We start from the raw sequence: 27,718 nt of genomic DNA, 5'->3' as shown, positions 1-27,718 counted from the left end.
GAATACCCTAAACCAGTAATGTGACACAGTTGCAAACAGCCACATCTATACCTTCCTTGGGAAAGCTTTTAAGAATCTCTACATGTCATTAAAATTTAATTTCTAGGGGTGAATTTTGCAATTTGTTTATTCTTGTAGTGACCTAACTTTAAAAAAAAAAAACCTGAAGCCATCTGCACATGTCATAAGATATCATTCTTAATCCAAGTATTTCTTACTTCAGTATCAGCAGTGCCTAAAATAAAATTGAGCATTGTTTGTACATACTGTTAGAGAAAATATAACTTTTAGACTAAGAACATACCAAGCACATCTTAAATTAAAACTTAGAAAAGGCCATGAAATTTGGAAGCTTGTATTTTTTTCCTCTCTAGACTGTGTCATTTGACCTTGTAAAGAACAGACTGTATGTCATGGCAAACATCTTGTTTTCAACTGCTATAACTACAACAACAGTATTATTTTTGAAAAATGGCTTTAAAACAGATTATAAAACCACCGATTTTTCCTACTGTCTTTGATACTTACAGATACTGGCCTATCTCTCTTGGTATCCACAAATGATCCTGTGTCTGTTTTCTCATCCTCCCCAGTAATAATGGTAAAAGGTTTTGAGGTGTTCTTCATGGAAAATTGTTTCTGTGATATCTTAGGAAGCATTAGTTTTTTATATACAAACAGCACTGAAGGCTAATTAGAACATCAACTACTGATTCTAGCCTGGTGGATCATGACCTAAGAGGTCGTATAACTTGACCAATTTCTCTCCTTCCAGTTTTTCCTAGACTTGTCTTTTGGGTTAAACAAGTGGAGTCATGCTTGGAAATCACAGCCATGTTTTCACAAAGGGAAGCTTCATATTGCTCACAGAATAGTGTGTGTAACATGCACCACAAGAAGCAATCTGTATGTGTATGTATATTTAATTCTCTGAACTGACCTTTGAAAAGTTTTGTGTGATTTGTTTTGACTGGTGTGCTACTGGGACAAGCACCAAAAATACAATTATCTGCTTCATATTACTGGGTGGAACACAGACAAAAGTGACTTTTTTTTGTTTCTGAGGAGATGGGAATACAATTAAACAAAATATTTCCTCTTTGAAGAGCTGATTGAAGAAATCTTCTTCTAGAATATAATTCTAATAGATTATCAGGAGATTGATTATTAAAAATGGGGTGAGAATGAGCTATATTAAATAGCAAGCTACCAGTTTCTGAACTAGAAAGATGTGTCCTTTTCCTAATTTTATTGTCCTTTCTTATAGTGCATCTCTTCACACACTTCCTGTTCTTTTTATTTGTATTTTTAAATTTGAGTATGTGTTTTGCTCAAAAAATCTAGTTGCAGTTTGTAAGTAGGCATTACTAAATAATGAACATGGATGTGCATCTTGAAAAATATATCTGTAATAGTAGAGTATCTCCCATCTTACAGTATGATTAACTACCTGATGCCCCTTTTTCAGGGCTAATGTATCAAGAGAGGAATTGGTGAATGTGTTGTTACATACACACCATGTAAATACTTAAATGCAAATCCTGTGTCATCTGTCTTATCATATTTTATATTTAACAGATGTTTGCATTCTCAGGCCCTGAGATTGCTTTCAGTTTCATCAAGGGCATGATACAGAGAACAATTCATGCCTCCTTTCCTTGAATTATCTTTGCTTCTCCCCATTTGGATATTCCTTATGCAGAAATAATAAAAGAAGGGCAATGAACTTGTTTTCTTGTGTTTGTTTTAAGCAGCTGCTTTAAATGCAGCACATTTTTATGTAGCTGCAATCATGAATACTTCCTGCATCAGTTAGTGTACTGCTGATAACACTCTAAGAGGCATTTACCAACAGCTTAATCACGTAGATATTCCAAGTTGTTTATTGAGAGCACTTAAGGGGAAAAGACTGTTGGATGAAAAATTCCAGGAATCTGGTGTTTAATGTAGTAAGGCAGATCTTGACTTGTCAGTTGGTTAATATATGTAAGAAACAAGCATGCGAGACAGACACATATTGTGTCAAACTGATTTATGATGTGTCCAGATATTTGGTACACAGTTCAAAGACCTGGCAGAATGAATGAAAAAAAATTCCAGGTGTATGGTAAGAACGATTCTTGCATATTAATGCATTGATGTCAATGAAAAAGATATTGAAAAAATTCTTCACCTTTATTGTTAGAAATAAGTGTATGTAAACGGAATCCCCATTTTATTTAAGAATCATTCTGAATTAAGAAAATAAAATCAAAGTGAAGGAAAATAAATAGACATTTTTGGAAACATTGGGAAGATGTTACAACATTCTGTTGGTCTAAACTCTCTTGTCCTAACTATCTGTGGAGAGCTATTAGTAAATTCAGAAACACAAATCATAATTGAATTGTCAGAGGGCATGCAATTTGAACTTATTTGTGGTAGGTGACCAGGGTAAGGCACTGAGTCCTTTGTAAAGGAGATTTTGTGAGGAAATACAGCTTTTAGCGTAGGAGGTGTTAATTTGGTACAGTGTTTATGCAGTGGGCTAAGAACACGCATGCACACAATTACTGCATACCAACTGCTGCAGGGCAGCTGGCTGACATGCCACAGCTTGATCAGGTGTCACGAATGGCCCAGGCCTAACAGAGCTTTTCTGCTGGAGCAGAGAGAGATGTGTTAGGTGACTGCTCGGAATTCCTTCTACCCCTTTAACTTTATTTATTGTGCCAAAGGTAAATTAAATGCCATCTGAAAATGGTAGAAGCTCAAAGCCTATTTGATCTAGTCAGTTTAAAGCATGAATTTCTGCATATTTATTTTATTTCTTTTTTCATTAGGACACTCTAAGTATTTGTCATTCAACCACGTTTTTGTAATTTGGTTGAATTATCATCTCTTTTCCTTCCCTTCTCCTGCTTGCAGCATTTGATTTAGTCTGTAACTATTCAGCCACCATGCCCATGGATACCAACATGCCTGTCCTGAAAGCTGGACTTCGGCAGTGATCTGGACAATAATATATATGACGATGTTTGATGTTAAAAACAGATGACAGATCTTAGAATGGCTAACTCTGTTTTATTTACTGTGGGTCACTTTACACTGGAAGATAGTTACACATAAAGCTAATATGAACTAGTGTCATATATTAGTTATAAAAAAGATAAAAATAGATAGAGTATTTCTATATTAACTCACATGTAAAACTAATGTGAGTAGAACTCTCTGCTTGAATTTTCCCAAATTTTAATGATTTTCACCATAGTTATTAAACCTGCCAGGAGATGAAATGACATATAATTTTCATTCTTACAGTTGAAAGACTGCTAAATTCATGACAGTGTTTATGTCCAGAAAGCCCTGCTCTTCATGGAATCTTGCATTGACAGACAGGTACAGCTATGGTGGGGCTGACTAAATCACAAATACAGCAGTTGCAGCAAAGCAATCTGACAGTGGATCTACCTTAGTTGTGAAGAAGTGAATTACTCCTCTACCTTTTAAGAAATCTGCTTTCTGTGACCAGTTTTTGATAACATCATACACCTTCTTTGTATTTTTGCAAAAAGCCTGACTGCTATGGCAGCATCCCTTCCTGAAGTGGTTTTACATTGTATTGTTGATGTTGATGATAGGTGTTAACATTGCAAGCAAAGTGGGATGATGTAGTCTTCTCAGGACTACTCTGTATCTTTTCAACTAGAGAAACAACTTTCTGCAGTATTAATATAAACCAGCCAAAGTAGTGTGAGAAACTGAAATTACTGCACTTTTAAATGATATGATATTTGTTCTTTTGGGAAAAAATCCCAAGCACTATAGTCCATGTAAGCCACTGTCTTCTGGTTCATCCTAGAAGATGAACTAGACTGGGAGAAAACCTATCTTTTCAGCAAACAGCTATCAGTGCTTTTATTTTTCTGAAAGAAAAACAGTAGAAGGAAAGGTTTTTTTTATTAACTTGGTCTCTAGAGGTTTTGAATGTTCTTAGCCTGATGAAAGACTCAATTACTGTGTGTATATATATGCATATGTTTGTCTTTTCTGTTCATTGTGGAACAAAGAATTTCCTTGAAAGTGTCTTTTGAGCTACTTTTTGTAGAGTACTTTTTGTACTTTCTGCAGAGGCAGAAGATTTGAATAATTCAGTGGCATCAGCAAGAGATAACTGCAGTTTGGCTTTGGACACATTTAAATTTCACATTTCATTTCAGTTTAGCATTGAAATTGCAAGGAAAATAGCCCACTTTGAATTTTATGTTGAGCTGACAGAAATATCCTAAAATTGGTGAACAATTTTGTGGAGGAAGAAAAAAACATTAAAAACTTTCCTGATTAAGTTCAAAGTAACACTGAAACATTTTAGCGTAAAAAATATTATTGTTGTTCATTGACAATATAATGAATTTTAATATATAATACAATAGATGTTATTATTTCAAGTATGTAAAAACCGACACTGTTGCATTGTGATACTGTGTCTGAAGTTGAAAAAACAAACCATTGTAAAAAAAACATCTGTGGGCAATTTTTGGATACTTTGTTCCAGGCTACATCCATGTCAGATTTTAGTGTTGTGTAATGCAGCAGTTGTTAATAATGATTTAGCATTAAGTCAGTGAAGTATGTCCTTATGTGTTTAGAAATTATTTTCACATATAAAGATAGAAGGGAAAAAGCAGGAATTGGGTTCTGGTAGAAACAGAGTTGTTAGAGACCGGGGAGGCTGGTAAGTGATGTAGTTTTGAGGTAAAATTGTAGGATTATGCCTCAGATTGTAATCTGCCGACATCTACCTGCATCTAGTGAAAGGGGTACTTTGCTTGCTGAATCATTTTAGCAAGAGAACCTACTTTGCAGAAGGAAGACTCTAAAGATGAATGAATACTGGTTACGAAGGAGGAAGAAAACATTGTGGTCTTTGTGATTTAGAGGAGCTTAAAATTCCATTGTGTTTGCAATTTTTTGTTACAGTAGGAAGAATTCACATCCTCATGAAAAATCTAATTTGTCCAAGACATAAGCCTTGGAGAAACACTGCTGTCTATGCACTCAGTTGATGTTTTACTGGTTTTGATATCCAAATTGTTCAAAAGATTCCTGTTTCACTCAGCTGACCAAATCTCTTCTCAAAAATAATTTGCTATGATTTTATGTGAGACTAAAGGTGTTCAGATGGATTTTTACTGTAAAGCTATAACTAATTAATACTGGTTTGGTGGGGGGTGGAGAGAGGCATAATAGAAAAGTAGAAAATAGAAACTCTCTGTTTTCTATAGTACATGTATGCAAATGTGTACATATATGAATGTTTGAAAAGAATGTGAACATGTGCAGACGTGTGCATTTGTTTATGGAGAGGTGTTTGCATACGTATGTGTATAGGAGTGTAGGTAGATGGAGGTGTATAGACACAGTTGCAGTGGCAGAGTGCCATGCATTTCTGAAAGTATGTGGTAACAAACTGTACCTATGTATATTTTGAACTTTCTCACTTCTAGAGCATTCTGTATTGCAACTTGAAGTGATTGAAAAGGGAGTCGTAGTTTAAACTAGGTGAAATTAAAAGAAAATAAACCCAAACAAATCCAAACAGTGTAGATGTTTTGCCTTCTGGTACTTCAGCTTAAATATGATTGTGTTCTAAAGGTGGTCCATGCAATCTCAATGTTTGGGAATGTATAAATAAAATTAGAACTTCTTACTGAATTTTATACATACTATGCTGTTTGTTATGGTAAACATGGGACCTGGCAGCAGTAAAGACTCAAGATTACTAAGAAATAATGTATTCCAGCAACATTGAACAAAACCTTGAGAGTCTTAATGTTGAAAAAAGTACGGAACATGACTCATACGCAATATGTGGGAAGAAACATATTTTACAAGTGTGTGAAATCTGATTGTTTCCTCATAATCAGTCTGAAGACAGAAGAAAGTAACTATTCATCTCTTCTGACTTTAATCCCATGACAGAAATAATTCCCGTCTTTCTCTGTCCTTCCCAATTTTTTAATTCCTCTGGGGAGAAATAGAGACAATACAACTTTTAAAATGCGGACATGTTTATATAAATCATTTTAGTAATTTTTTCAGGAAATAATTTGTTTGTTCAACAAGCTAATAAGTTTTAGATTGCAGCTTACTGCTTTGCAGTTGTCCACCAGCTATGCCAGGTTTCTTTAACTTCTTGAGTGTTATGTTTTCTCCTCTTTTTTTTACTGAAGAAATTAGGTTTTTCCTGACATGTATGCACCAATCAAATGCAGTTATCAGTATACTATATTTTAATTTTCTTCCCTTTTTTTTAACAGAAGGAAGGAGAAAAAAATCACAAAGTCCGACTAGCAGTTGGAAATGGAGTAAGAAATGATGTATGGAGGGAATTTTTGGACAGATTTGGTGCTATTAAGATCTGTGAGTTCTATGGTGCTACTGAAGGAAACATTTGTTTCATGAACCACACAGGAAAAATTGGATCTGTTGGGCGCACCAATTTCCTCTACAAGGTGACTATTTTTTTACATTCTACTTAGTAGGAGTGCTGAAAAATTGTGTTTCTTAGTTGTAGTGCAGTCCTAAGTCCAAGACAAATTTTCTGGCTTGGTTTTTGCAAGTTAGTTGATCCTCTGTAAAATCTTGGCACCCAACACAGCTGTACACTCAGCAGAAACACTGAGATTTTTTATGGAGTTCACAGGAGTCAAAAAGGCTTTGGCTCTCTTCTGAAAGTTTTGAGTAATCTGACAGTTGCCAAGTATAGTTTCAGGTCTCTACTACATTAGAGGACAAAAGAAAAAGTTGGATTTATTTTAATACCTAAGAACTCCTCACTGCTGAAATAAGACTACAAATTTCCTATTCTGATTTAATGTTCTACAAATTATAGTTAGAGATGTGTTTATATAGTATGTTTATATTGCATTCTGCTATGTAAATATTTGGCATAAATGGGAATTAATAATAATTAATATATTGTAATAATTACATACAGTAGCATATAGACAGATACAAATTTAATAGATATTTTATACCTGGAGGCAAACTACATCTAGCCGGTATCAGCATTTAGAAATGTTAAAGATAACACAATACATATATAATCACTGTTGAGGTATTGCGACAGAGAATAGTAGGCAAGATGATTAATTTTAAAATGCTATACCCTGTGAGATTTTAGCACTTCAGGACTGAGGTGCCGAGTCACTGAGACTACCCTTGGGGGGCTCGAGAGTCTTAGAATGTTGCTAGAAGTGTCTGGTAGCTAGACTTTGATCTTACACAGGAGATGACACTTGTATGAAGATAAGAAGATTTCACCGGAGTGAATAGTGAAGAGATTAGTTAATTAGAGGGTGAGACACAGAGCTTAGGATTTCTGTACAGAGAGGTTTAGAGAAGTAAGATAGAAGAATTGGGGCGTGTCCTGTCCTTCTTCTTCTTCTTCTTCTCCTCCATCTTCTGTGGTGATGGTGGCACTTTGAGATTAGTCATTACTGAAAGTACACCAGACAATAAGAATAAAAAGTATTGGGGAAAAATGATAAATATTGTACACGTAACTATAAGTATAAAGATACGTGACTGTCCAGAGAGCAAGAAAGTGTGCTCATAGCTGGCTGCTGAGCAGACCTCTGTCGGGCCGAAAGAAAATCTTTTAGATAAACAATTAATAAACATAGAGACCGAAAGAAGAACTGAAGCCTCTTCTCGTCCTTTGATACGCGGGCTGCCTCAAAGCCACTCCGGGCCCTTCCAGGCCCTCCAAACAGCCGAAAACCAGACAATACCCATTTATCTACAGTCTACAGTAGGTGTTTGCTGTCTTCTAGGCTGCTGAAACTAGAGAAAAACCCTGTTCTGTATTTCATCAGCTTTGAAAATGGCAGTCATATATTTTGGGGAGGAAGATTACATGTTATTTATATCACACATTATGACTTTCCTCCATCCTTCTGAGTAAATTAAGAATTTATTTATGCTTGAAATTCACAAGGGGACTTTTTGATCCTGTAAGGACAGTCGTTTAAAAGCAATTTGAAAGTCCCAAACAAAGTAACACGTGTCCCAACCTTTAGCTAATAATATGAAACATGTCTAGTCTTTTTGAAAGGAGATTGCATACTTATCATTATGTTGCTATTTATGCCAGTTTTTACTCTTCTTGAAATAAATAGTACCTCATGCATTGCCTGGAATTTTAAATTGAGTGATACCTATCTATATACAAGTCTATATACAAGTCTTGTTGACTTAAATGACATTTGTGCTCCTTAGGAGAACTGATAGCAAAATGTCCCGACAAAACTTTTTAAAGCAATAATGTAAAACCATTGTTTGGAAATACAGCAGAGGTGTCATCTGATGCCATGTAAATAGGTTTCTAGGCAGCATATGTTCCAGGGTCCTCAGCTTCAATACTCCATCACCACAGTACAGTCACTCCACAGACTGCTTTACACACTGGGACCAGAGGAATTCTTCATTTCTTGTACAGAAACTCAGACTACAGTGAGGATTCTGGAACCACTCAGAAAACACCACAAGAGCTAGTGTGTTGCTCAGAAACCACAGAGACCTCAGGAATTTTAGCAGCTGATTCCACTGATTCTCTGTCCTACATGTCTGATGCTCCATTCAGTGACCATCAATGCTGTTGGCTATTTCCAGAAAGGTCCAGAACTGCTGCCAGAAATCAGAGATCTGGAATTTAGAGAGTAGTAAGTGAACCAGGAGCCTTATAGCTGATGTTCATTTTTGCTTCGCACTTTTCTAAGACTGATGCCTTATAATATTACAAGATTTTGCATGTGTTCCAAACTTGAGTAAATTTGTTTTCAGTATTACAGAACTTTGGGCAGATTTTTGTCATGTCATTAACCTTTTGGAAATACTTTGTGAAGTCTACAGCAGATAAAGGTTAAAATTGAAACTACCTGCATATTTATTTAATCATCTGTATTTTTAATTAAATAGTGTGGTAATTTTGCAAGTGACACTAAATGCATATTTTAATGCCATACATAAGTTCATTTTTGCTTCTTTCAGGCATTTGTTCTGGGAGGTTTTTTAATACATTTTGCAACTTGCAGGTTACTAAACAATGCCTTCTGAAGTGTAGCTGTTGTTTGTTTTACTTCAGTCTAAGTGACATCCACTAGACAACTAGTGATATGTAAAGGAGAGCAGCATAATTTCTGATTTCTTGACTTGTGAAAAACCTTTGCTGAGCTTGGAAAGAAAATCTGTCTCCTGCTGTAAAGCAGACAGTGGCACAGAGAAGGCCCAGCCACCTAATCACTAACATTCGTTGTTTCTTCAAATAAATGCTACAACATCTTTTGGAACATTCTCTTGACATGCAGGACAACATGAGATAATCTTTAACTTGCTTTCTAGGGATTTCCTGAACATCTATTTCTAGAATAGAAAGAAACAGAACTGAGAAAGTGGGAAAAATAGGTTTATGTGTTCATATATGTGATATACTGAAAGAGAAGGAAGAAACTTGCTCTCTTCCTACAGCATAATTGCACAGCTTGCAACAAAGTAAATGCAGTACAAAGCTCTATGGATACAGGTGTTGGGAGTGTAGAGGGAATAATAGCAGAAAGTTTCAAAGTATAACAGTTTTAGGGGGGGAGGGTAGGGGAAAGGAAAAAATATTTTTTGCATTCTATTGTAGTGACAATGGCACAGTTTGTAAAGGTGCAATACAAAAATTACAGCTTTGAGTGGCAACCTGAGTTCTGAGTGAGGAAACTAACTTTTCTACCAGTAACTGCTAAGGGCTGGGGATAGATGCTTGTGATAAATATTAAGGTTTCTACAGAACACATTTATTTTTATAAAAATATTGGATGACATAAGGTAATAGAAAGAAACAGATGACTGTTACAGCAGTTGGTAGAAGTCACTGTATTTAAGATGTTAACTAAAAACAGTGCTCTTGTTTGCACTTCTTTCTTTTCACACTGTGTTCTTTATAAAGGAGGGATTGGTTCATGTGCTTGAAAGCCTCCCTGTAGAATATGAATAAATCTTTCAATAAAGATGTTTACATAGAGTCAATGAACAGAAAAGTAGAAGCCTCTGAATAGCTTTTCAGCTGGTGAAACTTAAAATGTTTTACAAAAAATACAATATCTTTATTAACACAGTAATATAATAAACTACTGTTTAATTTTTACATCTGACATACATTTGTGTCTGTAGGTAATGTTAATAATCAATTATTTTATATATTAAATATATAAATATATGAATATATATGAATAGTTCATATATAAATATAGGAAATACATTATGTCTGTATGTATATAGATGTGATATGGGAAAAATCTTGAAGACCCTCAATTTTGTCTATCAATATATAAATCTCTTTCTTATACTGAAATAAATTCTGAGTGATGACAGACAACAAGGGAGCTTGGGATTAATGAGATCCAAGGAAGCTTATAGGAAGGGCTAAAAATAACCCAGGCCACGCTCACCTGAAAAGCATTATGTAAACAAACAACAAAAACAAACAAACAAAACCAACCAACCAAACAAAAAACCAAACAAAAAAAACCCCACCCAAACCTTATTTGTAAATGTAATTTCTCATTATTTTAAGCAAAGATACTCAAAATATCACACGAATCCAAATCTCTTACACAAAATTGTATAGATAAAAATCAGCTTTGAGCTGAGGAACATTTAGATCTTATAACAAATCTTAAATAATTTCAACATATGAAATGGCTTTCACACAGCCATTCAGAATTAGTATTATGCACTTCTTCATGCAGTCACAGAACTTGTGGCAGAAGACAAGTTATTTTTTTTAAAAATAAACAAAGTTAGTTTTAAGCAAATTTTATAATCCTGGAAAACAGTTCAAAGGAAGAATACTGATGTGTAAATCCAAGAAATGGATGCTCCTAAGTTCATTGGCCAATGAAAATTAATGTTGTTTCTTCTTCTTTTCCTAATTTTGAACAAAAATAATCTAAAGTACTACAAGTGTTTTCTAAAGTAGTATGTTCTTACATGTTATGATTTGTTAATATCAAACATATTAAAATATTTGTTTCCTGGTTTTGTTTACTTTGGCTCACAAAGTTGTGTGGAGTACCTATGTGTCTGTTCTTTACAGCGTAAAGAAGGGATTTCAAGTATACTTTCAAAACTGTCTCTAAGGTGTGATGACACTATGTTCTAACTTTTTTTCCTTACATTTCGGTTTTTAAAGATGCTTGAAACTAAATCTAGTACATGTAATGCTTTGTTTTCAAAACTGATATTCTCCAAGAGAATTCAAAAATACTTCATCTTTAAAATAAGTAATAAAAAGCTTGTGATCTCTATTTCTGGTAAAAGTTCTCTGGACATTCTCTGCAAGTTGAAATGCTAGGAATGTCAAAACTACTTTCAAAACAATATTTAAATTCACATATTTCCAATCAATTAAAAAATAAAACAGGTGAGGGAAGCTGGTATTAGATAACATCTGGGCAGCATAGTAGTAGACAATGTTGCACATTAATGCACTTTCATTTTCAGCTTGCTAAATGATGCTTTTTGTTTGCTACGTTATCTTGTGCTTCAGAGAGTAAGATGTAGATTAAAATGATGAATGTTGCATTACTCTGAGAAAATAATATGGTAATGCTTCAACAGCTCAGGTCCTTGTCCCATTAGAATTTAAATAATGAGGCAAACCAAATGTTAGTCTGTGCCCAGACTAAATACTTTGCTGTAGGACTTTAATTTTCTAGTATTTAATATGAAAAGCAAGCTGCTTAGAATCACAGAATGATTTAGCTTGGAAAAGACTTTTGTGCAGGCACAGCTGTTTGCACTGGCTATGCGTAGTTTCATTATGCATATTTAATACAAGATGTGGTTCTTTCATTATGTGTTTTCATGATGATTATTTCAGAAACCTAATTGGAATACACTTTGTTAATATTCTGGGGTTGTAGGCAAAAGAAGTTGTATACAACGTAGTATAGTTATGTATAGTAATAGTCTCTCAGATACTGAATTACAGTTTCTGAGTGTTTTTAACAATTTGAAATACTTCTTCATTCTTTCAGAACTCAAAAACTGTATCGTGTCAAAATACTACTCTGTATGATGCATTACTTTAAGCTATTCTAATCAGACACAAAACCAGTAGCAATTAATTTTATACCATTTCATTCTTATTCTTTATATTACTCATTGCATTTGGTCATATTAAACCTATTGAAGTAATAAATATCAATGTAAAAAGAAAGAAAGTGAAAAAGAGTGGCATTTAAGGCAGACCAAAAAAAAAAAGGCCCTCTTCCACTCTGTTCCTCAAGAATAATCAATTATTTTCTAATTGAGGTAAACTTTCTGACCCTCAGATTCTTGACTTTGTTAAATTATTTAATCTGAGGTTAATAAAAATAATTACCCTTCACTTAATTAAAATAGTGTTCCATTCTTGAATCATTATTTTATTTTGCAGGTTATGACCTTTTTCCTTTGATCAACTGTTAAAAATATCTTTTTGTTTCAGACTTAGTGTAGAAGAAAAACACAGTGCTGAACATTGAAAGGACTCAATGAACCTGTTTTGTCCATATGAGGCTGAAATTGTGGGATTCATGTTGCTCTTTATTAAGATTTCTTTGATAAAAAATTATTTATTTACAATAACATTTCAAATTAGGATAAAGTGCAACTCTTTGTCTGACTTAGTGGCAGAAAAGGAAAGAGGTTTATGTTTTAACATCCTACCCTTTACTTCAGTCACTTCCATATAACCCTCCTTAAGTTATATTGCATTTCTTTATTGTGAAGAGGACAGGTTTATTATTAATGTTTTATAAAATTGTTCCCTGATTGCCAAGAATTCTCAGGAGAAGATAATTACCTTGGTTTCACCAGTTGTTAAAGATTGCTGATACATTTCCTTTTGGGAAGGCAACATGGAATCCCAAGCAGGGCAAATTGTCTCTTTAGAATAATAAAGAGACAATTTGGATCACTGCAAACACAGCATCAGGGAATAGTGTCAGGAAGTGTCTCTTAAAGGTCCGGTTTGTATTCATATCACAGCAGAAAAATAAAGCAAAATAATAGTCACAGAGGTTAGTGAAGCAACAGTAAAGCCCAAGAGGAAGCAGATTTTCCTTTGTGAGGCCTTTCCCTCGCCAGCTGTTTTCAGTGCCAGAAGACCCCAAGAACACATCAAAGCAGCCACCACCATTAAATGTTCCTTAAATACTAGAGATAATGTTTCTATTATGCTGACTCACACTGTTCTTTCACTGATGATGTAGATCTCATAACTTACTTGTAGGAAAATTTAACATACGGACAGTTCTGTGTCTTCATTTACAAAACTGTTTTGATGCTACTTAGCTTCAGGAAGTGGCATAAATTTACATACAGAGTATTTTCAGTTTAAAATGAAAGTGCATTCTCCTTTTTGATGAGCAAGACTGGAGTACAGGTTTCCTTATATGTATTTGCTGCCACCAGATGTCACTGTGTAGATGAGTAACTGATGACTTCTTCCCTTTTTTAGCTTTTTTTCCCATTTGATTTAATCAAGTATGATTTCCAAAAAGATGAACCAATTAGAAATAAGCATGGTTGGTGTGAAAAAGTTAAGAAAGGTAAGTATATATTTTAATAGGCTATTACAGCCTATTGAATTTAATACAAATACTTAAGAGAGTTGTTTTAAGAAGCCTTGCTATTGTGTTACTGCAGTTTACCAAATTAACTGTTACTCTTTGCTCTGAAAAAAAGCAGTATGATTTTTCATCTCAGATAAAACAGTATTAAACATACAGTACTGATATCAGAAGCACTCAGGAGATCCTTGGATGTATTGACAGAAGAGTAGTGGTCAAAAAATTATCTATGTATAAATTATCTTTGAATTTATACATAGTGACATCTGTGTTTTTTAAAGGAGGTTAACATAAGGAAATGGTTGCCTAAGAGATCTACAGGAAGGACTGGTGGATTAGAGCAAATGCTTTTTGATGAGAGATTAAGTGTTTCTGACTAGGTGATGTGATTTAGCTTAATAATTAAAAAAAAACAACCCAAAAAAGGAAATAAACCCCAAAACTGCTTGATTATAGCTGTCCTAAAACTATTTACCAAAAATCGTGATTACACAATTTTTCAAAGCATTACCCACATACTAGAACATGCATTGAATTGTAGGAAAGTAACAGCTGAAACTGGAGGAAGAAAAACTCATATTAAAGGTCAGGCAGACAGCTTTAATGGGGAGCTGAAACAGATTTTTCAAAGGAGATATGAGATTCTCTAACAGTCGGTGATAAAACAAGGGCACTTTGAGATTATATGTCACCAAAAGCTGAAATTTTATAGGAATTTATCTCTATGGATGCCAGACTGACCTGTGAAGGGAACACATGCTTTAATTAGACATGTGGTCTAATTTTTTTCCAACTACACCACCCAGTCTAATGAAAAGTATTATCCCTGTCTATAATCTTTGTCTTACCCACATCTTATTTCTTCAGAGCATTATGGCTGCAATGATACTACCAGTGAACTAAATACTTCTACTTTAAACACTACCAGTTTATGGGGAAAAAAGCAGCTTTTTTTAAGGAGGCAGTCTTAAATTAAAAATAGTGCCTACTTTTGGAAGCATTTTGATATATTTTTATATATATAATTCTTGTCTCCGTTACAAAGTAATGGAACTCTTAAGCTATATTTTTCAGAACCTGCTCCCAAAAAGGTTATTTCATACAATTATTCCATAGTCTGCAAACTAACACCCTGGTACTCTACAAGCATAAGAGGATAATCCTTGCCCCTACTCCCCCGACTTTTTGAGGAAAGAAATTGTGTTAAACTTTTGAATTTTACACCAAAAAGTAAACTGATGATGCTGTATCACTTTAATGAATATTCTTAAGAAGTCTCAGAATCACAGAATATTCTGAGTTGGAAGGGACGCACAAGGACCATATCAAACTCTTTAAGTGAGTGGTCCCACATGGATTAAACCCACAAGCTTGGTGTTATTAACACCAGGCTCCAACCAAGTGAGGTAATTTCAGTGTTCTCAGAACTTCTGAAAAGAGATTAAATAGGAACACAGTGCCTGGGCTGAGCACCTACTTCTGATTAACACTAGTTTTTAATTAGGAAGCAGATAAAGCTGACACTCATCATGACAATTCAGTAACCTGTGGGGAGTCAATTCAATATGAACTTGAATGGTGCACTTTCAGAGGATTATAAACTACTAGGAAATTACAATAGATAGATGACCCTTCTGGGAGAAAACTGGTGAGCCACGAGAAGAAATACAAGTGACTGTGAATTTGCGTGGACAATACTGTAAGTAATATTAATGTCAGGTACAGAAATGTCCAGTGATATTTTGGGTTTATATTCTTTCAACTTCTCTGTATAGGTGAGGCTGGTCTTCTGATCTCCAGAGTCAATGCGAAGAACCCCTTCTTTGGTTATGCTGGCAATAAAAGACACACAGAAAAGAAATTACTCTGTGAGGTATTTAAGAAGGGAGATCTTTATTTTAATACTGGAGATCTAATGGTTCAAGACCATGACAATTTTCTGTATTTTTGGGACAGGATTGGAGATACCTTCAGGTACAGTTACTGTTTCTTTTCAAATTTCTTAATTAAAGGTACATAGAATGGAATAATGTGGTTGGATTTGTTTTCAGCTGGGACTGTTCAATTTATTGCTATTGTGATGTAGTTTATAATGACTCTGAAGTGGATGATGAAGGCTTAATTTTGTCACAGGTGTTCTGTGAGTAATATTCCTGTGGAATTGAATGATTCATTTTCAGAACAGTTCGTAGGAATTCCAGCTCTTTGATCATGCTTTTCAATAACCATATAACTAGTGATGGATTTGCTATGAGCAAGGAAGTTGGATACTGATGTGGACAAAAATGTATCAAATAGCAGAGATTGGCCACTTCTGATACATTTATATACCTGTAAAAAACTTGGAAACAATTGTATTCAGTCACCCTTACAGTGTTTTGATGCCCAGTAAGGGCAATTGTCTTCTGGTGATCAAATTCTAATGTCACAAGTGTGAAAAAATGTGAGGTAGTGTCAGTCTGAAATGAATGGAGCTTCTACTAAAGGTTTTTAAAAGGACAATTGTCATAGGATGAAATTATTTTTTCACACATTTTAGATGGAAAGGGGAAAACGTTGCCACTACAGAAGTTTCTGATGTCATTGCAATGTTGGACTTCATACAAGAAGCAAATGTGTATGGTGTGTCTGTGCCAGGTAAAAGTTTGTTATACATTTTGCTTCTCCTAGGTTCATTGTTAACCCTCATAACTCTTTCTTTTTTGTGTTTTAAACTTATGAATCATATTTGATTGAGTCATCTCTAATATCCAGCTAAAATGCAGATGCAGGTAATGAAAATACCACCCAATTATGAACGAGCCTGTGAATTATGCATTATTTATCTGTATGCAGTGAGGAGTTTTTTTGAAAATTGACCAGGCATACATTTGTGATAGCTACATAACCTAAATTAGAATATAAAGATTCAGTAAATTCACATCTGCGTAAAATCCAGACATATGTGCCAAAATAAAATGTAAACTAGGTAATTCTAAAGTAACTCTAAAGGAAAATATATGGAGACATTTTGCTGTCTTATTTCACTTTGCCTTATAAAGTAACTGTAAACAGTTAAGTGATAAAACCAAGAAGAAAAGAAGAATATAAAGAGAAAAATAATTTTGTAAGGAAGAAAATATACTAATTTCTTTTAATAGGGTTTTTTGTTATTTTTCATGAGATTAGATGGACTTTATTGTCATTCATGCTAAATCTTTTTTTAAAATACATGTTTGGGCTTACTGGGATAAAAATATGTTTCTATATAGGAGACTCTTTGATGCTCTGCTTTGCACCAGACTAAAACAATGGCTAAAACAGTGTTGGTAACTTAAAAGTGCTTGGCTGCCACTGACCAGAGCTTGCACAGTACAATGCTTTCTCTGTGTATAAGAATGCTGGGGACAGCAAGAGCTTGGGAGCGGATGGAGATGGTACAGTGGCCCCAAACTGCCAAAGCAATATTCTGCATCATATGATACAGAATAACTTTGCCATGCTTAGTTATTAAAGCTGGAGGAAAAGAAGTGGATGAGAGGTTTGTGGGTGTGGTGCTTGTCTCCCTGAAAAAGCGCTGCATGCTCCAAGTGAGGCCTGGCTCTGCAGGAAGTAGCTGGACATCTCTGATGATGGGGAATATTAAATGATGTCCTGGCTGTGCTTTGCTTGTTCATGTATCTTTTTGTTTCCCTATGAAGCTGCAATTACCTTAACTATTGAGCCTTGCTTCCCGTCCCATGGCAGAAGGGATTGAGCACAAAGCTGGCTGGATGTTTGGTTGCTGGCAAGGATAAACCCAACACAAAATGATAAAGGAGGAGTTTAAAGTGTAGAAAGTGTCACTTTCTCTCGTGTGAAGCATGAACACTCACTTGAACAGTATTTTAAAGCCATAGAACATGAAACATCATAGAAGACTGTCTAAAAATCAGATCCAAAAGTATGAGAGATGCTCATTTCCTGTGCAATACTTACCTGTTTACCTACTCAGTTTATCTGACTGTCTTGATAATTGCACTTAAGGTTAAAAAAAATCAAATTCCTTACAGATTTTATAGCATAGCAAAAAATTAAAACAAACCGAAACAACGATAAGGCTGGCAGAACATCTCTGCTATTACTACTAGCCTAAAGTGTTTAGTTACTTACTAGGTTGAAGTGTTTAGTTAATTTTAATAGCTGAAGTTCATTGCTCTTACCTTTTACCCATTTTGTTCTTTACCAAAGACTCACAGTGTTCTCATTTTCCAGACTAAAGAGTAAGAATTTTAAGTGCTCTCTCTATTAATTCAGATCCACAGTTTTGAGAAAACATACTGGCAAGAGAAAGAGACTGAAACAGAAATGAAGATATAATTGGCTACTCCAGGAAAGACACACTTCACTCTTGTTTTCGAGAGAGGAATTTGTTGATGTTCATCCACATTTATTGATTATATCAAGCATAGGACTCCATTTAGTCTTACCCGCCACGCTAATTTACAGCATTATTGCTTAATTGAACACTTGAGTGATCTCCATGTACATGTAATACCATATAAAATATGAATGAGATCTTGCAGCTTTACTGAAACTCAGAATATGATATATGACTGTTGGTTTGTTAATGCACTATGGGTTTTTTTGTGTGGTTTATCATTACAATGTCAACTTTATTCATGTTACAAAATTGTCATCTAACTTCCTTTTGTACAGATCATGAAGGAAAAGCAGGAATGGCTTCTCTTATTTTAAAGCACAATGCATCATTAGACTTGGAGCAAATGTATAAGCAAGTAGTGACCTATCTACCAAGTTATGCTTGTCCCCTCTTCTTAAGAGTCCAGGTAAGGTGCCTTATTGCACTGTGTATACAGACATCTACATAATTTAAACACAGAGATAGCTAAGTGAATAACAAAAAGTGCTTGTTCATGTATCACTAGATTAGTTTTAGACTGGGTCCTATTTGCTGTCTTCATTAATAGGATCCTGGAAAGTGGTTACACAAAGAGTCAATGAATTTGCAGATTATGTATAAATGAGAGAAACTGTACAAATGAGCAAGGACAGAGATCATACAAATGGATTTGGGGAGATTAGAAGCATAATCATGGTAAAAGAAAAAGGTTCAGATTTAAAAACATGAACAATTGCATCTGGAGAAAAGAATCTAAAATCCATTTTATTCAGTGAAAATGAGAGAGAAATGGAGCTAAAACAGAAGACAGTGGGCTGTACACAATAAAATGAATGTTATTTTCTGTGTAACAATGACAAATATTAAAGCGTTTGGGAAGATACTAGGTAAATTGAAAAGGTGAATAAAAAAGTATGTTATTGTTGCCACCACAGTAATCATCAGAATCATCCTTATTTGTGCACTACTTTATTCTAATAACTGTCCAGTTTGGGGTAAAAGAGTTCCTCCCACAGAGTGTAAAAATGTAAATATCATAGAGTGGACTAGATAGAGCTAGGAAAAAATATGAGAGTATCAAAAGCACACAATATTGATAATCATGATACATGAATTCTGATGAGCACTTTCATTTCTCTTAAGTGTTTTGCAAACTTCCTGATAAAGACAAACAGAAAAATGTTTCGGAAGGTGTTTATGGGGGAGTCCCCTACATTCGAGGAGCAGATGAAAAAAATCATCATTGTATAAAGAGAAAAGTTATGGAAGTTGGTTTCTTAGATTACCCAGAGATTGAATATTGGTTCAGAATAAAGAGAGGAAACAAAACACCTGTGAAAGACCTTGGAAGTGAAATATGTGTGTATGTATGTATCTATCTATCTATCTCATAAGTCCAGGAAGATATCTTGCAGCAGCTTTCTGATGTGAGAAAGCAAGATTAGACTTGAGAATGTTGCAGTAGTCAGTTTATGAATTATGAGAACCTAGTCTAGATTCACTCCTGTATAGTTGTACAGAAAAACCTTCACACTGGATGGAAGGAATCTGAATCTTGAGTATTGCTTTGATATCAAGTATCTGGAATTTGAATTTAAATTAAGATTTAAATGCCTCCATTACAGATGCATTGCTGTTGATACAGCTGTCATTAACCAAGAAAGAAATAAGGTAGAGGGAAAACAATCATATTAAGCTATAGAATAGGTATGAGGCCCTTCATCTAGAGAGCCGGCCAGATGATTTAGAAGAAAATTGTCTGCCCAGTGAACCCCCCAATTATGATTCATCTGTAAGATGGATCACTACCTCTAACATCAAGAAGAAAAGAAGGGTAATCATAGTGGGTGATTCCCTTCTGAAGGGAACTGAGGGCCCCATTTGTTGATGGGACCCATCCCACAAGGTGGTCTGCTGCCTCCCTGGGGCCCAGGTATGAAATATCACTGAGATGATATTCCTGGGCTGATTCAGCCCCCTGATTATTACCCACTGCTGATACTCAGTCTGGCAGTGATGAGATTGAAAAGAGGAGTGTCAAGGTGATTAGAAGGGACTTTAGGGCACTGGGTTAAGTGGTCAATAGGACAGGGGCACAGGTAGTGTTCTGCTCAGTGTTCTGCTCTCCCTTTGGTGGGAGAGAAAAATAATGAAAGAAATAGGAGAACTCACATCATTAACAAGTGGCTCAAGGGTTGGTATCATTGGCAAAATTTAGGATTCTTTGATCTTGGGGCAATTTTTACAGCACCTGCTTTACTGGAACCAGATGGGAATAATCTCTCTGTTAAGGGCAGAGGGTTTTTAGCTTATGAACTGGCAGACCTTGGTGAGAGGGCTTTAAACTAGGTCTGAAGGAGGAAGGGGATGCATCTGGGCTGTCTGGAAGCAGGTCCCAGGGTGGTAAGACTGTGTTAGGAGAGAAATGAGCAGCCCAGCTGAGGTGCGTGTATGCCAATGCACGCAGCATGGGCAACAAACAGGAAGAGCTGGAGGCCAGGGTGCAACAGCAGAGCTATGATGTAGTTGCCATCACAGAAATGTGGTGGGATGACTCACATAGCTGGAGCACTGCACTGGATGGATACAAGTTCTTCAGGAGGGGCAAGAAAGAGAGAAGAGGTGGAAGGATGACCCTTTATATTAGGGAGGCTTTTGACACTATAGGTATTGAAACTTATGAAGATGGAGTTGAATGGCTATGGGTAAGAATTAAGGGGAAGGCCAACAAGGCTGATATCCTACTGGGAGTCTGTTATTGTCCATCCAACCAGGAAGAAGAGGTGGAGAACTTCTTCTATTAGCAGCTAGATACTGTTTCAGGATCACCAGCCCTTGTTCTTGTAGGTGACTTCAACCTACCAGACATCTGCTGGAAACTTCATACAGCAGAAAAGAGGCAGTCCAGGAAATTTTTGGAGTGTATGGAGGACAACTTTTTGTCGCAGCTGGTCAGGGAACCCACCAGGGGAGGGACTATGTTAGACCCGCTGTTTGCAAATAGAGATGGGCTGGTGGGAGATGTGGTGGTTGGAGGCCGCTTGGGGCAGAGTGATCATGAAATTAGAGAGTTCTCGATATTTGGTGAAATGAGGAGGAACACCAATAAGACTCTTACACTGGACTTCCAGAAGGCAGACTTTGGCCTACTTAGGAGATTTATTCAGAGAATTCCTTGGGAAGCAGCTATTAAAAACAAAGGAGTTCAGGAAAGGTGGGTGTGCTTCAGAGATCCTGAGGGCACAGGAGCAGACTGTCCCTGTGTGCTGAAAGGTAAGCCGACAAGGTAAACGTCCAGCTTAGATGAGCAAGGAGGTTTGGAAGGAACTTAGGAATAAAAGGAGGATGGATCATCTTTGGAAGGAAGGTCAGGTGTCTCAGGAAGTATTTTAGGGGGTTACTAGAGCATGTAGGAAAAAAATTAGGGAGGACAAAGCTCAGTTTGAACTTAAAATGGCAACTTCTGTAATGGATAATAAAAAGTGTTTTTACAAACATATTAATGATAAAAGGAAGGGTAAGAGCAACCTTTGTTCTTTACTGGATGAGGGAGGGAACTTAGTAACTGCAGATGAGGAGAAGGTGGAAGTGCTTAACACCCTCTTTGCCTCAATCTTTAGTGGGAAGATGGCTTGTCCTCAGGACAACTGTCCCCCTGGGTTGGCAGATGGTGCTAGGGAGCAGAACGGTCCCCCCATTATCCAAGAGGAGGCAGTCAGAGAACTTCTGAGATGCTTGGATGTTCATAAATCCATGGGCCCAGATGGGCCATCCCAGGGTGAGGAGGGAGCTGGCAGATGAGCTTGCAAAGCCTCTCCATCATTTATTAACAGTCCTGGCTCACTGGGGAGGTTCCAGATGGCTGGAAGCTGGCCAGTGTGACGCCCATTCACAAAAAGGGTGGGAAGGAGGGTCCTGGTAATTATAGGCCAGTTAGCCTGACCTCAGTACCTGGCAAGGTAATGGAACCGTTTATACTGAGTGTTATCACACAGCCCTTACAGGATGGCCAGGGTATCAGACCCAGCCACATGGAGGGGTCACGTTTGACCAACCTGGTCTCCTTTTATGACCGGGTGACCCGCCTGCTGGATGCAGGGAAGGCTGTGGATGTTGTCTGTTTGAACTTCAGCAAGGCCTTTGACACTGTGTCCCACAGCACACTCCTGGGAAAGCTGGCAGCCCAGGGCTTGGATGGGAGCACTCCTTGCTGGGTTAGGAACTGGCTGGATGGCCAGGCCCAGAGAGTGCTGGTGAATGGTGCTGCATCCTGCTGGGGCCAGTTCTGTTTTGATATTTTTACTGACTACATGCATGAGGCTATTGAGTCTTTCATTAGCAAATTTGCAGATGACACTGAGTTTGGAGCGTGTGTTGATCTGTTAGAGGGACGGAGGGCTCTGCAGAGAGACCTGGAAAAGTTGGATGGATGGGCAGAGTCCAATAAGATGAAGTTCAATAACTCCAAGTGCCAAGTCCTGCATTTTGGCCATAATCACCCCCTGCAGCATTATAGGCTGGGGGTGGTGTGGCTGGACAGGGCCCAGGCAGAAAGGGACCTGGGGGTGCTGGTCCACAGCCAGCTGGACATGAGCCAGCAGTGTGTCCTGGTGCCAAGAAGGCCAAGGGCACCCTGGCCTGTGTCAGGAATAGTGTGGCCAGCAGGAGCAGGGAGGTCATTCTGCCCCTGTACTGGCACTGGTGAGGCCTCACCTCGAGTGCTGTGTCCAGTTCTGGGCCCTCAGTTTGGGAAGGACCTTGAGACACTTGAGCGTGTCCAGAGGAGGCAACGAGGCTGGTGAGGGGCTGGGAACACAAGGCCTGTGAGGAATGGCTGAGGGGGCTGGGGCTGTTTAGCCTGGAGAAAAGGAGACTCGGGGTGACCTTATCACTCTCTACAACTCCCTGAAAGGTGGCTGTGGTCAGGTGGGGGTTGGTCTCTTTCTCCAGACAGCAGCTGACAGAACAAGAGAACAGTCTCAAGCTACACCAAGGTAAAAATAGGTTGGCTATTAGGAAGAAGTTTTTCATGGAAAGAGTGATAAATTACTGGAATGGTCTGCCCAGGGAGGTGGTGGAGTCATCATCCCTGGATGTGTTTAAAAAAAGATTGGATGTGGCACTTGGTGCCGTGGTTTAGTTGAGGTGTCAGAGAATGGCTTGGACTCATCGATCTTGAAGGTCTCTTCCAACCTTCTGTGAAGTTTGATCTGACATATAATCATACTTTAGAAGATGTCAGAACATGTCCTAGACCAACCAGAGCAGGTAGATAAAATCTGTAGGTATGCCTGGAGTAGATAAAAGGGCTCTTTGACGTTTTTTTTTTTTTAATACCTAATTATTTTTTCTTCAGAGATTGTTTGCATACATTAAAAAAATATAAAGACAGAAGAGAAGATGATGGAGAGAGATCATAAAGTTGGGCTGAGTAGAGGTAGTTAGAATAGACTTATTACAGATGCCTCACGCCACTTTTCCAAGGGATACCAAAGCACTGGAGCTCTCTGAAAACAAAATGCATGGTCAAGATCCATCTTCCTTTGGACCTGAATATGAATATGGCTGAATTAGTACAAGATTCTTTCAAGCCCTTTTGTGAGGTGACAATAGTCATAGATACAGCAAATTTCTTGAGTTTTATTATAAAGGAGTTCTTGGTGATAACAAGTTTTACTCTCAGAAGTTTCATGGTGTGTAGTTTCCTTTTATGATGTGCCCAGTAAAGAAGATCGATTGTCTTGGGCAGACAGCACATGTGACACTAATGAGACATGCACAGGGATGCACAAAGAAAAGGGCTCTAGCTTTTGTCAGCTGGGTGTCTGGTGCGGGTCTGCAGCAGCACACAAACTCCAGTTTTTCAGCACAATGAGAATAAATGGACTTACATCAAGTAAGACTTTGAAAAACAAATGTGAATGTGAGAAAAAGAAAAGTAGCTTGTTTTGAATAATGTATCTTTCTCTCTACTGCAGGAAAAAATGGAAATGACAGGAACATTCAAACAACAAAAATTTCAACTTGTGGATGAAGGTTTTAATCCATCTACAATTACTGATCCCCTTTATTTTTTAGACAATTCTAAGAAAGCATATGTCTTGTTAACCAAAGAATTACATGAGATGATCTTATCTGGGAAAATGAAGCTTTAATTAATTGACCATTTAATGGGCTATTAAGGGACAGTCTGTACAAGCTATTGTATGAGAAAACAATGTAATTAATTACCAGTACTTTTACATAGTTATCCAGAATAATGTTTTTTATATTTGAAATTTACATTCAGATGTCTTTACTTACTTGATCATTATTTTTTACTAATCACTTTTTATCTCTTGAGACAAATTTCTAAGCAAATAACCTGTAAAACCTAATTGAAATCTATTTTATATTACTTTGGAATATAAATGCTGAATCTGATACTTTTTCTTAGTACTAAATGAACATAAACCATACATGGTATGACACATGGTAGAAAAAGAATCAACATATATTGTGTCACATGTTGAGTCTAAAGGGAAAATATATGCCACTAACAATTTTTTTTCCTGTAGTTTACATACTTCTGAATATGTATTGTAAGAAATAAAAGCTTGACACTGGTTGGAGGAAAAAATATTTTCTGCAGAGGACTTTTCTGATAAAGCTGAAGCAGAAGAAAGTCCTCCAAACAAACCCAAATACTAACATCACTGTTGAATTTTTTTTTCTGTCATAATCTGTGCTCTTTCATTTGTTTAACTGGCTGTTTGGAGATTCAAATTCTGAAGACAGAGCAAACTGTTGTGAAATGTGTAGCAGCAGATCAACAATAGGCAGAGAAAATCTGCATGCTTAATGGGGAAAATCATTTATATAGCATAAAAAGAATTATTGCAGCACTTTATGTCATTATATTGAGTACTTAATAGCTTCCATACTCTTAGTAATGACTGCTAGAGATCATTATTTTATGAATATAGAATATAGCTGAATTTTTAAAACACTAGATTTTATGTTCTAATAATTGGTTTTTATAAGTTTTAAAATAAAGTATAAGATTATTTAAACCAAATACCATTCTGTCTCAGTTTGATTTAAGTCTGATTGCACAAAGTCTGTTTTCCAGCTTCTTTTGATACTTTGTTTGCACAATGCCTTCTTCTAACGCAGCATGATGCCCACTTTGTTCAGCCAGAAGCAGTATCAGAGAATACTGCAAGGGTGACTCTCTCCAACACTGGCCATCATAAGTCTCTCTTCCATCATAACAGTGGTATGAAACTAGGTTCTCATGAAAGAGTAGGATGTAACACACTTTAAAAATAACCTTCTTGTGTCTTTCTACCTTTTCCATCTAACAAGGCATTAGAACTGGTGTCAATTTTTGAACTTTGATTATTACTTTAATTGATTTTCTTTAAAACCCAAACCAAGGATGCAGTGAAAAATATATAAGGATCATAACTTATTTTTTGAACACAATATTCCTTATGGGACTGCCAGTATAAATAAGGAAGTTTACAATTTTGGAATTTACAAACCAGTGAGAGCTAACAAATACATACACCAACATCATGCCTAATGGTAGATGTTAATGTAAAGTACACACTGGGGAATGAAGAGCACTTCCCTAAAGATGGAAGGGGGTCACTGTGAACTAGCATTTCCTGAGCACTCCCATTTTTTCTGTTTCTTTAAGCAGTGCCCAAATTGCTGTCTGTAGCTGAAAGCTGCGGTAGGGGATGTTTGACACTTACTGACACAGATGGATGTGCCTTTACCTAGTCAAGAACTGGAAATTTAATAATGAGGTATTTTATTATAAAGTTAAACTCAACTTTGCATGTTAGGCTGAAATTTTGAGCAAAGGAGTGGTTGCTGAAATCAAAACTACTTTAACTCTTACACTGAATTACTCCTGAATATACTTCAGGACCCCTTTTATTACAACAATTTCTCCTTTCTATGGAAAATAATTATTTTCTGTTTTTTTTTTTTTAATATGGCACCCTGACATCCAAGTATCATGTTTAATCTTGTAGAATACTAAAGAATTTAGTGAGATCAATTGCTTAGCTTTGGTAACATATTTAGCATTTCTAAAATTTATTTAGCGTTATAATATATGATCCTATATATGACTAATGAAAAGGTTCAACCACTTAAATGCAACAAATGCAAGAAATGAGAGGGGAAAAAAGAAATGAAAAAAGAAGAAAACAATTTTCCATTAAAAATATAAAAGGAGAAGCCAAACTAAAGGTTTATTCATGAGTGTCAGCACTTGGTCGCTTCTTTTGTAGTGTATCTAAGATGAAGCACATTGTTTCTGTGAACAGCAGTTGGGTCAGAGAAAACATCAGAGGAAGAACAGTGTCTGTGTGCCAACTTTCATGCTCCATCCACTACAGGATCAGCCAACTGGTGTTTCCAAACTCTTGGGTACATTTTCAGGAGCAGTGGGACTCTTCTAAGACAGCTGCCTTGGCAGCCTAAAGTGCTTGTTTCCCAGCTGTGAGCACTAGTGAAATACAGATTTCTGTATTTTCCATAGTGTAACTAAGATAGCCTGGGCAATCTGCCTGTTTTCAAAGGTGAGTAAAATAGTACTGTCCCATGCACTACCCCAAGAAACAGGATGTCATGACATCAAGAAAATAATACATAGGCCCTGTGTTTCCTAAGGGGAAAGCAGTCTATTACTCTCAGTCCAGTAGTTTTCCTTTTAGCCAGTACGTTGGGTGCCAGGAGATGCACTGAAGCATGTTCCAGCAAAATGTCACATTCCTCATGAATACCTAAGTTCTTGAACCAGCATGCAATTAGGCTGAATAATGATGATGCTCATGTCAGACACCACAAACGGTCTTCCTTTCAGAATGAGAAAATATAGTGACTAACCTGTTAATTTCCTACCTTTACCCAAATCAACATTTGGACTGGCTGAGGTATGAGTGTTGCTGCAAAATGATGTCTCAGTATTTGTCTGGGAAAATTAATTTAATGTATTGGGTGTTAAAGGAGCAGATGAGGGGTGGCTGGGGTATAGATCGGGAGTTGCACTACTAACCTCATATATTAAAAATAGATTAGGGGATTTCCAAGCAGGTGTTTCAATCAAGGACTGGCCCAGATGGTGAGTGGCAGGGAACATCCAAGAAAAAGGGGCAGGGCTGCCTTGATAGAGAGGGAAGGAGGGGCAGAATTGCCTTGATAGGCAAGGAAAGGACTAGAACAAAGGGAGGGGTATAGCCTGAGGGACAGCTTTGAGGGAGTTGTCAGCTTTTCCCTGACAACTTGGGGGAAAATGTGGGGGGGATAACAGAATGAACCATTTAACAGTAAGTTAATGAAATAAACACAAACTGCCACACATAATTTGGAAATTAATTGCAAATAAACACGAACTGCCACACATAATGTGGCCATAAAGGTTACATTAGAAGATTATCTGATTGTGTCCTGATACTCAGGAATTAATACCTTACACATTATACCCTCTGACAAAGATATTATATGATTGCTGCTGTGCTAATTTTAAATAAACTGGATCATTAGCAGAGTGAAAAAGTCCAGAAGTCTGAAAATCTTTTACCAAAGTAGACTTCAATGAGTTTCTCCAAAGACTGCAATAAGCTCAGACCAAATCAAATGGTGAGGAAATCATTTTGCAATACAACAAAACAGTCCTTGTTGCTGCCTTGAT

General features: G+C 36.6%; 1 protein-coding gene across 2 annotated transcripts in view; it reads left to right on the top strand.

The window, feature by feature from the left end:
- The window catches only part of SLC27A6 (solute carrier family 27 member 6), a 76,311-nt gene extending 51,348 nt beyond the window's left edge, over window positions 1-24,963 (top strand). For both annotated transcript variants that reach the window (XM_064736874.1, XM_064736873.1), the window contains 6 exons: window positions 6,300-6,494; window positions 13,535-13,625; window positions 15,422-15,620; window positions 16,186-16,283; window positions 18,324-18,454; window positions 24,006-24,963. In XM_064736874.1, the coding sequence (XP_064592944.1) occupies window positions 6,300-6,494; window positions 13,535-13,625; window positions 15,422-15,620; window positions 16,186-16,283; window positions 18,324-18,454; window positions 24,006-24,182 (891 nt within the window). In that variant the 3' untranslated portion in view covers window positions 24,183-24,963. The remainder of the gene's footprint in view (window positions 1-6,299; window positions 6,495-13,534; window positions 13,626-15,421; window positions 15,621-16,185; window positions 16,284-18,323; window positions 18,455-24,005) is intronic.
- Window positions 24,964-27,718: the final 2,755 nt, after the last annotated feature.

Source organism: Zonotrichia leucophrys, chromosome Z, assembly GCF_028769735.1.
Source record: "Zonotrichia leucophrys gambelii isolate GWCS_2022_RI chromosome Z, RI_Zleu_2.0, whole genome shotgun sequence".
NCBI lineage: Eukaryota > Metazoa > Chordata > Aves > Passeriformes > Passerellidae > Zonotrichia > Zonotrichia leucophrys.
Note: the sequence above shows the minus strand (reverse complement) of the source record. Positions and strands in the feature narration are given on the sequence as shown.